Consider the following 12,535-nt stretch of genomic DNA (forward strand, 5'->3'; position numbering starts at 1 on the left):
TCCTTCAATTCTAAATGATAGCTTTGCTGGGTATAGCGATCTTGGCTGTAGATTCCCACTTTTTATGAGTTCGAATATTTCTTGCCGATCCCTTGTAACCTGCAAAGTTTCTTTTGAGAAATCAGCTGACAGTCTTATGGGAACTCCCCTGTAGGCAATTAACTGCTTTTCTCTTGCTGTTTTTAATAATCCTCTCATTACTTTTAACCTTTGGCATTTTAATTACAGTGTGTCTTGGAGTAGACCTCTTTGCATCCATCTTGCTTGGGACTCTCTGTGCTTCCTGGACTTGTATGTCTTTTTCCTTCCAAGTTAGGGAAGTTTTCTTTCATTATTTTTCAAATTTCTAATTTCTTGCTCTTTCTTTTCTCCTTCTGGTACCCCTATGATGTGAATGTTGGACAACTTAAAGTTGTTCCAGAGTCTGCTTACACTTTTCTTGTTGTTTTTTAACTTTTCTTATTCTGATTGGTTATTTTTTTTTCTTATATTCCAAATCATTGATTTGATTCTTGGCTTCATCTACTCTACTGTTGATTCCTTATAGATTGTTCTTTATTTCAGTTAGTGTATTTTTCATTTCTGACTGGATCTTTTTTATGCTGTTGAGGTCCTCACTGAGCATCCATATAACCAGTGTTTTGAACTTTGCATCTGATAGATTGCTTATTCCACTTTGTTGATTTTTTTTTTTTTTTTGGAGTTTTGACTGTTCTTTCATTTTGGACCATGTTTCTTTGTCTCCTCATTTTGGCAGCCTCCCTGTGTTTTTTTTCTATGTATTAGGGAGAGTTATTACTACCTGTCTTAGTAGCCTGGCCTAATGTAATAGGTGTCCTTGTAGGATCCAGTGGGAGAACCTCCCCATCACCCAAGCAGTATACTTGAGATATACCCTCCATGTTAGCTGAATTATATCCACCTCTTGTAGTTGAGGCTTGATTGCTGTTGGCAGATCAGTGGGAGGAATTTACCCAGGCCAGACAGCTGCAAGGACCATTGACCACTGACATCCGCCCTGTGGAGGATCAGCTATACAGGGGCAGGGTGGTGGTCTCCCTATGTGATTTGTAGCTAGGTACACAGGTTCTGGGGTTTTCTGGGTGTTGCAGGCCAAGGTCAGCCCCCAGCTATGTTCTGCCTTGGGCCACCCTGCAAGAGCCACAGAGTAGTCTGCAAATGCCTGCTGCTTGGGCTGGGCTTGGAGGTCCCCAGGTGAAGTCAAGCTTTCAACCTAGGCTGGCCATTGCTAGTGCCAGGCCTGGGACCCCTTGGCAAAAAGTATGTGGGCTGGGGGCTTGCTGAGGCTGGCTGTCGCTTGTTTGAGAGAATTTAGGAAATTGTGAAGCATGAGCCAAGACTAGCCATTCATTGTGGGAAAGCCACTGTTAACAGCTTAAGTGGGTCTGTAAGTTGGGTGGGGCAGAGCCTCAGGGAATCACCAGAGCGGGATAAACAGTGTTATCCACCTTGATGGAGTCTCAGATATGGCACCCGCCTGCTGGCTCTGTGGCTTTGTGTAGGTAGGGCTCAAAAAGGAAAAATGGCTACTGCCTGCCTTTCTGCCTGGGAGAAAGCTGTCCCCCTAGCTCTCACCACAATGACAGACATTTCATTTCCTCCCTGTATGCCACTGGTGCTTTTCAAGCAGCTACACCAGTGCTAGAGTTCAGGGGTAGTGAGTCTGATTAATTCCACATGGGTTCTTTAAGTGGCTCTGTTTGGGTAACTAGAAGTTTCTTCTGCTGATTCAATCCCTGCTGGTTTTTACAGACAGAAGTTATGGTGACTTACCTTCCTGGCACTGGAATCCTGGGCTGGGGTCCTGGTGTATGGTGGGATCCCTTGTCCCCGAGATACACCTCCCGAATTTTTATCTACCACACATGTGTGTATAACCAACCTGTTTAGCATCTCTGTGTCTGCCCCTCCGACCTGTTGGATAGATGTGTTTTCTTTAATTCTGTAGTTGCAGACTTCCATTCAACTTGATTTCTGATGGTTCTGAGTAATGGTTGTTCTGTAATTTAGTTGTAATTTTGATGTGGCTGTATGAGGAGGCAAGCCATGTTTACTTATGCTTCCATCTTGACCAAAGTCCTGGTTCTTGCTTTTCATTGCTATGAATATTTTCTTGCCACTCCCTCAGGCCTGTAAGTTTCTGTTGAGAAATTAGCTGACAGTCTCTGGGAGCTCTCTTGTAGGTAATTAACTGCTTTTCTCTTGCTGCTTTTAAGATTCTTTGTCTTTAACTTTTTGCATTTTAATTTTGATGTGTCTTGGTGTGGGGTCTTTGAGATCATCTTACTTGGAAGTCAGTGCATCTTGCATTTGAATCTAAAACCAAAATAAACAATGAGAGCGAAATAGACTTATAGATATAGTGAACATTGTGAATGGTTGCCAGATGGGAGGGATTTGGGGGATGGGTGAAGAAGAGGAAGGGATTAAAAGTACAGATTGGCTATTAACAAGATAGACACAGGGTTGTAAAGTTCGGCATAGGGGATATAGTCAATAATATTGTCAACTATCTGGTATCACATAGGTATGAGATTTATTGGGATGATCATTTAGTAAGTTTTATAACATCTGAACACTGGGCTGTACACCTGAAACTAATAAAATATTGTATGTCAACTGTAATTGAAAAATAAACTTAACCACATAGTTGAACTGTGGTATTTTGCTAGTTAGTATATAAAGTTTTGTCAGTAAATAATGATAAATCCATAGCACTTTTTTTTAACATAAGTCTTATTTCAAAAGCATTATTTGTGCCCTGACAGGTAGCTCAGTTGATAATAGCGTCATCCTGATGCAGTGAACGCATTATTTGTAATTGTAAAGTATTGGAAAATACAGATAAGCATAAAATGGCATGTATTCTCACCACCAACAGATAACTGCTGTTTTTTAAAAGATTTTATTTATTTATATTTAGAGAGAGGGGAAGGGAGGGAGAAAGAGATGAAGAGAAACAGTGATGTGAGAGAGAAATATCAATTGGTTGTCTCTCGTACATTCCCTGAAAGTACAGAACCTATGACCTTTCACTTTGTGGGACAACGCCCAACCAGAGCGATGACCACTTGATTTTTCAGTAACTCTTCTCAGGTCTTTGTATTTTGACCAAAATGTTAGATCATATTATATGTTGTCTTGCAACCTACCATTTTCAGTTAATAAAGTTCCAGCTTTCCTTGTCAATAAATGTTGACCTCATTTCATATTCAGACCATATTCAAATATAACTTATTCTTGTATTTCCTATAAATGAAAGTTAACTCCAGGCTAAACTCTTCATTAGTTGTAAGCACAACAAAATTTTTTCCCAAAATGTACTTTACAGTTAGTCAAAGCCAGCACCTGGTCTGGAGAATACACGTGGTGTGTGGTTATGTCTTCTTATTCCCTTTTAATCTTGTGGAGTCCTTTTATTCCCCATGTCATTGACTCAAGAGATTGCATAGCTTTGGTTTTCTATACAGAGATGTAAAAATTTCTTACAGTGAAAGTTTAAATTTTGTTTTTTAAATTCATTTTTTTATTTCAGCTAAACAAGCTATCAATCAGGGGAGATCTCCAGTTATAATAGACAACACTAATACACAAGCTTGGGAAATGAAGCCATATGTGGAAATGGTAAATATGAGATATGGGAGAGTTTTTATATTTTTGTCAATTTTTTAATATTCTGGAATTTTGGTTACTTTGATCTTTATCATTAAAACATTGTCTTTGTTTTCTAAAGAGGTATGTTTGTTTACTTAGTTTTTAAAATATGGGAATGATGTTTATCATGTTCATCTTGCCTGGACTTGAGGATAGTAATTGGAAGTTAACAACCAGTTAAGTGGTCTTAAAAGTTTTGTAAACCATATTATTTTAAAAGTAAAATTTTTCTTGGTGGACCAAATTTAGAAGTATTGTCTAAGTGCAATTTATATCTGCCTTCTTTTTAAAGAAGTATTCTGTGGGTTTGTGTTTTTTTCCTTTTGTTTGTGTAGGCCATAGGAAAAGGATACAGAGTGGAGTTTCATGAACCTAACACTTGGTGGAAATTTGATCCTGAAGAATTAGAAAAGTAAGGCACTCAAATTTATTTTGAATCTTTTTTTTCTCTTCTTTACATAGTCAATGTCTTTATTAGCTTTGCTTATTTATCATGTCTTTGATACTTGATACTTTGATACTTTGATTATGGACTATGTCTTTCTGTTAAGAGGAACATTGCCTTTAATTCAGTGGATTTTTTTTTAGAGGCTCCTTGCTTGTTAAATTTTACTAAATATTCTTGTTAATTGTGTTTGAGGGACAATTAGGGCTTTTCCACCTTGTTTTTTAGCTAGGCTTCTTCTCTGCCTAACCCTTCCAAAGTCATTACCCTCCCATTTTATCTTCCATCACCTTTTTATGTGGTGCTTTCATCTTGCTCCTTCTTTTCCTAAGAATCACTGTGTTGAAATTCCATTTTGGGGTTTCTGTTGTTGTTGTTGTTGTTGTTGTTGTTGTTGTAGTTGTTGTTGTTAGACAGGTAATATAATGCATGTACCTAATCATAACACTCCTTAGCAGAGTTTGGGCAGATTGTCATCATCTAACATCTTACTATTTCTGCATCAAATCTTGACTAACTAGTCTTAAGTAGGTAAGAAAGCCTACATAATCTGTTTTCAGTTCAAGTAGATCATGTTACCAGATGAGCACAGGTCTGGTTCGATTTTGCTGCCATATGAGTGAACAGAAAACAGTTTCAGAGCATTTTAGGTTTCAGAATTTGTGGTGAGGGATTGTGGACTTGTGTTACTTTCAACCCGGCTCTCCTGTTTGTGTTTACCTTTTTCCTTCCTCCTCACGGCACTGGATTTTTGACTGTCTTTTTTCCCTTCACTTCCACTCCCCTTGCCCCCTTTTGGTAACAACTTTGAGATATAATTCACATACTTTACAGGTTACCCATTAAAAGTATATAGTTCAGTGTTTTTCGAGGTCTATCCCCAAAAAGTCCAGCCATTGTTAATATAATGAGAACAGTTTGCAAAACTTTGATGTAACCTGGCAGCCAAGGAGAGTGGACTGGAATGTGTGTGTATGTGAACAATGACAACTTCACTATAGTCAGTGGGGGTGGTAGACGCCATTGAGTGAGCATGTGTACTATATGGCCTCCATATTCAAAATGACTGAGTAGAGCAACAAATTTGCATCACATTTTGCATTAAGCTTGAATGTTCCTCTGTAGAAACCATGCAGGTGATTGAAAAGGCCACTGCTACAGGCAGCTGGTGATGGGCAGCTTCATCATGGCATTGCGCCTACTAGTGTATCACATCCTGCTGAGTTTTTTGTTGAAACATCAAATCACCCAGGTGCCTCAGCTGCCCTACAGCCCAGATTTGGCATCCTGTAACTTCTGGCTTCTCCCAAAACTAAAATCATCTTTGGAAAGGAAGAGATTTCAGTCAATGAGATTCAGGAAAATACATCAGGGCAGCTGATGGCGATTCCAACAAAAGATTTTGCAGAGAGATTTCCCTGGGAGAACTGCGTGAGGACCCAAGGTGCCTGCTTTGTTTTTTGTATCTTCTTCAATAACTATTTTTCATAGCACATGGCTGGATACTTTCTGGACAGATCTCATAGAGTTGTGCAACCGTCACTTCCCTTTTTAAAAAAATCATTTTTAGCCCTGGCTGGCATAGCTCAGTGGATTGAGTGCGGGCTGTGAACCAAAGTGTTGCAGGTTCGATTCCCAGCCAGGGTACATGCCTGGGTTGCAGGCCATAACCCCCAGCAACTGCACATTGATGTCTCTCTCTCTCTCTCTCTCTCTCTCTCTCTCTCTCTCTATCTCCCTCCCTTCCCTCTCTAAAAATAAATAAATAAAATCTTTTTAAAAAAACAAACCATTTTTATTTCTCCCACCTCAGTTTGCCCTCTTCCAGCTTAAAGTGTTATTCTGTATGGTGTCTGTCTTATTTCTTTCTCCTTTGCCTTTTATTCCTTTGGTTACCTTACTTTTCCTTTCTAATTAATATGCTGTGTGTTCATATATAACTAAGTAAACTGATAGACTTACTAATATCTGGTGTTATTTATCTGCTCTGTGTATATTGCACTTCAGGTAGTAGAGGCAGAAGTTTAAACGCTAGAGATATTTGGTTAATATGCACAATGAATTGATGAAATATAGTTAGACTTTGTTTACATTTGAGGGACTGTTGACTTCACAAACTATAGTTAACTGATGTTTAGTATAATTTGATTTTTTTTTTTTGTATAGAATTGATTGAAATATCAAATTTGGCATCTTGTGGATTTAGTCATATCTTGCCAATTTTCAGCCTGAGATTTCTTTTTTGGTCTTTTATCTTCTTTCTTTTTGCTTTCTCTCCTCAACTTCAATGTAAGCATCAATAGTTTTGAAAAGTAAACATTTATTTTGTGTCCTTTTTCTGGGAAAAATGAATTAATCTAGAACATTAAATGTACAGTATTTTGTGTGTGTTTTTGCCATATCCAAGTCAAGTTATGGAAAGCCATGAATTTTAAAAAGTTCTTTGAGGGTCAAGAATAATTTTTAAACCACTTTTGGTTTTCATAATTAAACTCATAGAAAAGTACATAAAATATAAACATATGGCTTAACAAATTGCTTATAAGGCAAATATTCATTTAACCATTACCCATGTCATTGGAGCTTTATCAACAGCTCAGAAGTTCCTCCAGTTTCTTTTCCCAGTAATAATTCTTTGGTAATTACTTTCTTGCTTTTATTTAAAGCTTTTGTTTTTTCCTAAAACATCTTTTGCCATAACACCGCAGTTTGATTTTGTTTTTTTCCCCCCAAGCTTTATGTAAATAGAGCCATGTCCATTTTATTTCACTTAACATAATGTTTGTGAGATGTGTCCAAATTGTTGTATCTAATAATTTGCACTGATTAATAAATTTTAAAAATGCAACAGGACATGTCCTAAAATAACTTTTTAAAAAGTAAACATACTTTTAAAAAGTAATAAATATTTGATAATTGATTTTTGTAAGTCCTACAAGTCTGCTCAATTCTATAATTCTCAAAACAGTCTGTCATTGTCTTGGATTTTGTTATTTAAAAAGGGGGTTAGCTCAGTGGTTCAATGAATCATTAGTTGGCTCTGTGTGATGAAGGTATAAACAGTTACATTTTGCTCTGATTTACAGTATCTTTAAACCTTTTTAAAGTGCTGTTAAAAATTTTGAGAGAGCCAGTATAAATTTTTTTGTTATAAAATGTGGGTAAATGAGATGTGTTTTCTAGTATTTGTTTGTTTGTTTGTTAGTTTATTTTTATTTTAATCATTGTTCAAGTACAGTTTTCTCCCTTTTACTCCCATTCCAGCCCACCCACCCAGCCCTCCCCACTTCCTTCCCATTACCTCCCTCCCCCTAGCTTTTGTCCATGTGTCCTTGAAATTTGTTCCTGTAAATCCTTCCCATTTTCCCCTGAAATTCCCTCTTCTCTCCCCTCTGGTCACTGTCAGTCTGTCCTCTATTTCAGTGTCTTTGGTTATATTTTGCTTATTTCTTTGTTTTGTTGTTTAGGTTCCTGTTAAAGCTGAGACGATATGATAATTTGTCTTTCACTGCCTGGCTTGTTTCGCTTAGCATAATGCTTTCCAGCTCCATCCATGCTGTTGCAAAGGGTAGGAACTCCTTCTTCCTTTCTGCTGCATAGAATTCCATTGTGTAAATGTACCATAGTTTTTTGATCCATTTATTTACTGATGGGCATCTAGGTTGCTTCCAGCACCTGGCTATTGTAAATTGTGCTGCTATGAACATCGGGGTGCAAAGGTTCTTTCGTATTGGTGTTTTAGTGTTCTTAGGATTTAGTCCCAGCAGTGGAATTGCAGGGTCAAAAGGCAGATCCATTTTTAGTTTTCTGAGGAAGTTCCATACTGCTTTCCATAGTGGTTGTACCAGTCTTCAGTCCCACCAACAGTGCACTAGGGCCCCCTTTTCTCCACAACCTCTCCAACACTTGTTGTTTGTTGCTTTGTTTATGATGGCCATTCTGCCTGGTGTGAAGTGGTATCTCATTGTGGTGTTAATTTGCATCTCTCTGATAGCTAGTGATATTGAACATTGTTTCGTGTGTCTTTGGATCTTCTGTATGTCCTCCTTGGAGAAGTGTCTGTTCAAGTCCTTTGCCCATTTTTAATTGGGTTGCTTGTCTTAGAGTGGAGTCATGTAAGTTCTTTATATATATTGGAGATTAAACCCTTGTCTGAGATATCATTGGCAAATATGTTTTCCCATACAGTTGGTTCTCTTTTTATTTTGATACTGTTTTCTTTACCTGTGCAAAAGCTTTTTATTTTGATGAGATCCCATTTGTTTATTCTTTCCTTTATGTCCCTTGCTCTAGGAGACATGTCAGTAAAAAAGTTTCTGCATGAAATATCTGAGATTTTCTTACCTATGTTCTCTTCTAGGACTTTAATGGTGTCATGGTTTATATTTAAGTCTTTTATCCTCCTTGAATTTATTTTTGTATAAGGTGTAAGTTGGTCCTCGATTTTCATTTTTTTGCATGTAGCTGTCCAGTTCTCCCAGCACCAATTGTTGATGAGGGTATTTTTATTTCATTTTATGTTGCTGCTTCCTTTGTCAAATATTAATTGACCGTAGAGACTTGGGTTTATTTCTGGGCTCTCTGTTCTGTTCCATTGGTCCGTGTGCCTGTTTTTATGCCAGTACCAGACTGTTTTGATTACAGTGGCCTTGTAGTATAGTTTAGTGTCAGGTAGTGTGATCCCTCCTACTTTACTCTTCTTTCTCAAAATTGCAGCAACTATTTGGTGTCGTTTATGGTTCCATATAAATTTTTGAAGTGTTTGTTCTATGTCCGTGAAATAAGCATTGGTATTTTAATAGGTATTGCATTGAATGTGTAAATTGCTTTTGGTAGTATGGACATCTTGATTATATTAATTTTTCCGATCCATGAACACGGTATATGTTTCCATTTGTTTGTGTCTTCCTTGATTTCTTTCCTCAGTGTTATGTAGTTTTCTGCATACAGGTCTTTTACCTTTTTGGTTAGGTTTATTCCTAGGTATTTTATTTTTCTTTTTGCTATTTCAAATGGGATTTTTTTTCTTGATTTCTGCTTCTGCTGTTTCATTGTTGGTGTACAGAAATGCCTTTGATTTCTGGATATTGACTTTGTATCCCACTGTCTTGCCAAATTCATTTATTAGGTCAAGCAGTTTTTTGGTGGAGTCTATAGGATTTTCTATGTACACTATCATGTCGTCTGTAAACAGTGACAGTTTTGTTTCCTCCTTTCCAATTTGGATGCCTTTTATTTCTTTTTCTTGTCTGATCGCTGTGGCTAAAACTTCCACTACTATATTGAATAGAAGTGGTGAAAGTGGATATCCTTGTCTTGTTCCTGATCTTGGTGGAAAAGATTTTAATTTTTGCCCATTGAGTATGATGTTGGCTGTAGGTCTCTCATATATGGCCTTCATTATGTTGAGGAATGCTCCTTCTATTCCCACTTTGCTGAGTGTTTTTATCATAAGTGGGTGCTGTACCTTATCAAATGCTTTTTCTGCATCAATTGATATGATCATGTGGTTTTTGTCTTTGCTTTTGTTTATGTGATGTATTACATTTACTGATTTGTACGAATATTGTACCATCCTTGCATCCCTGGAATGAATCCCACTTGGTCATGGCGTATGATCTTTTTAATGTATTGTTGGATGTGGTTTGCCAGTATTTTGTTGAGGATTTTAGCGTCAATGTTCATCAGTGATATTGGCCAGAAGTTTTCTTTCTTTGTTGTGTCTTTATCTGGTTTTGGAATTGGGATGAAGTTGTTCTCATAAAAAGAGTTTGGGAGTCTTCCATCTTTTTGGAGTTTTTGGAATAGTCTGTGAAGGATAGGGGTTAGCTCTTCCTTAAATGCTTTGTAGAATTCTCCTGTGAAACCATCTAGTCCAGGGCTTTTGTGTGTTGGGAGTTTTTTGATTACTGCTTCAATTTCTTTTGCTGTTATTGGTCTGTTCAGGCTTTGTGCTTCTTTTCCATTGAGTTTTGGAAGATTATATTTTTCTAGAAATTTGTCCATTTCATCTAGGTTTTCAAATTTCTTAGCATACAGTTCTTCATAGTAATTTCTTACAATCCTTTGTATTTCTGTGGTACCTGTTGTAATCTCTCCTCTTTCAATTCTGATTGTGTTTATTTGGGTTTTCTCTCTTTTTTTCTTGATGAGTCTGCTTAAAGGCTTGTCGATTTTATCTTATTTATTATTAAATTTTTTAAAGATTTTATTTGCAAAATATCATTTATAGTCTGCACTCTATTACACTAAAACAACTTGCTCTCTAAACCTATAAATTCTTTAAAGAATTAAAATCCTTTTCTTTTTTGTTAGGAGGAATAAACACGGTGTGTCTCGAAAGAAGATTGCTCAGATGTTGGACCATTATGAATATCAAATGTCCATCTCTATTGTAATGAATTCAGTGGAACCGGTGCACAAAAGCACACAAAGACTTCACCCTTCAGAGGAGAGACAGAGGTGGGGAAGTTCTCTAGGCTTGCACAATCAAGTCTGTGTCACATACAATCATTAAGGTGACTATTTTCAGCTAACACATTTGTTGCTTGCCTTTGAAAAATATTAGTGAGCCTTTCTTGATATTTAAGTAGTTTTAAATTAAAAAAAGATTGCATTGCTTCACAGAGGATGTTCCCAGCAGTTGTTTAAAGTATAAATAAAAATTACATAAAATTGTATTTTAAATGTTTTTATAATCTTGTAATACCTTTGGTTACTATAAAGACAGACATCTGAGTGGGTAAGAACCAGAATGTTTTCCACAATTGAATTTTAAACTAATTTTATCTATTTTGTAGAGAATGTTGAATAGTTTTATAGTTTATACTTAAAACTAAATTTTCATAAAACTTTAGTACTTTTCCTTAAGTACTTTAAATATACAAGAAATACTGATTTGTTACAGGCACCATAGTTGATTCACCTGTTTATGATGTAGGTGAAATTATGTTTCTGCAAATTCATCTGTGTGGCAGAAATATTTCTAAGCTATAATTAATATATCAGTTAGTTGAAACACAGTTCTTCATCAAATGCCATATAGTAGGTGTATGAGTTGGATGAGGAGTTTTCTCCATAATATACATATTTATAATAGAATATATATGGATTTATCACCCTTCTGAAGCCATCCCTTTCTTCACAACTCTCTGATTCTGGAATAGACAAATAGAGAAATCACTGTATAATTAGGAAAAGCTCCCCAGGCTAGTCTGATATATCAGTTTTCTCTATTTAGCACATATGATTCTAATAAAAATTGTATTGGACAGTTCCCCAGCATTAATTATAAGAGGATTAGTCCTGTAGGGTATTTAATTTCTACTGGTTTTAATTCTTCTGTAGAGCCAACCATATATTTCACTGGATATGTTTCTTTGTTAGATAAAACTGAGACTTAAATTCATTTCAGAGGTCTTATAATTCATCCTAATCTTTGTTTCATTTGCTCTTTTTTAACACATTTCGTACCGCTCATGAGTTTTCTCATGTTTTATGCGCCATCTGTTAAGGACCACTCACGAGTTTTCTCGTGTTTCTTGCGCTACCTGTTAAGGACCGCTCACGAATTTTCTAGTGTTTCATGTGCCTCAGTCCACAAGCGAAAATGAAGTATAAACAGTTTCTGCTATCAGAAGAGTCTCACAAACAATAGGAAGACAAAGAAACAATTCCCAAATGAAAGGAAAGGAGGAAGCCTCAGAAAGAATGCTAAATGAAATAGAGGCAACTCAACTATCAGATACTGAGTTCAAAGCGATGATTGTCAGGAAGCTCAATGAGCTCACATTGAGCTACCAGAAACTACAGGGAAGCTACAATGAGCTCACTGCAAAAGATATCAACATGAAAAAGGAAATAGAAACTATCAACAAGGGCCAAGATGAAATGAAGAACAGTCTGTTCTATTGGTGGTGAGAGACTGGATAACGGATGACAATAGTGAAGGCTCTCTGGAACCAGAGACAGATCTGTCCAGCCCTTCCCCTGGGGGTGCAAGGAGAGCACCTCATAAAGATCCATCCAAAAGGTTGTCAGGTGATATGAAGCAGCATGAACCTACGTGTATTCCAGTGAGTGGGAAGAAAAAATTTCCTACGAGAGCCTACAGAGTTTGTGCCACCTGTGGAAAAAGGAGTGAATCTAGATACTTATGTAAATTTTGTTTGGCCCCTCTTCATAGAGGAAAATGTTTTATGCAGTACCATATGTTAAAAAAGTACTAGGAACTTTAATTGTTTAATTAGTTGTTTAATTGTTTTTGTAAAAAAATGTTATAATTATTGAAAAACAACACCTAAAGTGCATTATGATCTGTAGTTATGATGATTTAAATAACATGCAGTTTGCCCAAAAATGTGTGGTCCCTGGTGTATGTCTTAGATTTCTATGCGGTACGCAATGTGTTAAGGA

At 36.7% G+C, this 12,535-nt stretch overlaps 1 protein-coding gene across 9 annotated transcripts in view; it reads left to right on the top strand.

Annotated features, from left to right (window-relative positions):
* The window catches only part of N4BP2L2 (NEDD4 binding protein 2 like 2), a 74,807-nt gene that overhangs the window by 13,945 nt on the left and 48,327 nt on the right, over positions 1-12,535 (top strand). For 3 of the 9 annotated variants that reach the window (XM_045844796.1, XM_045844791.1, XM_045844792.1), the window contains exons 4-6: positions 3,557-3,645; positions 4,011-4,087; positions 10,436-10,582. In XM_045844796.1, coding sequence (XP_045700752.1) covers positions 3,557-3,645; positions 4,011-4,087; positions 10,436-10,582 — 313 coding nt within the window. Of the gene's footprint in view, positions 1-3,556; positions 3,646-4,010; positions 4,088-10,435; positions 11,850-12,535 lie in introns of those variants that run through there. The other 6 variants (XM_045844795.1, XM_045844793.1, XM_045844794.1 and 3 more) reach the window with 5 other exon arrangements.

This window comes from Phyllostomus hastatus, unplaced genomic scaffold (assembly GCF_019186645.2).
Source record: "Phyllostomus hastatus isolate PE091 unplaced genomic scaffold, TTU_PhHast_1.1 phas_contig_41, whole genome shotgun sequence".
In the NCBI taxonomy this organism is placed as follows: Eukaryota; Metazoa; Chordata; class Mammalia; order Chiroptera; family Phyllostomidae; genus Phyllostomus; species Phyllostomus hastatus.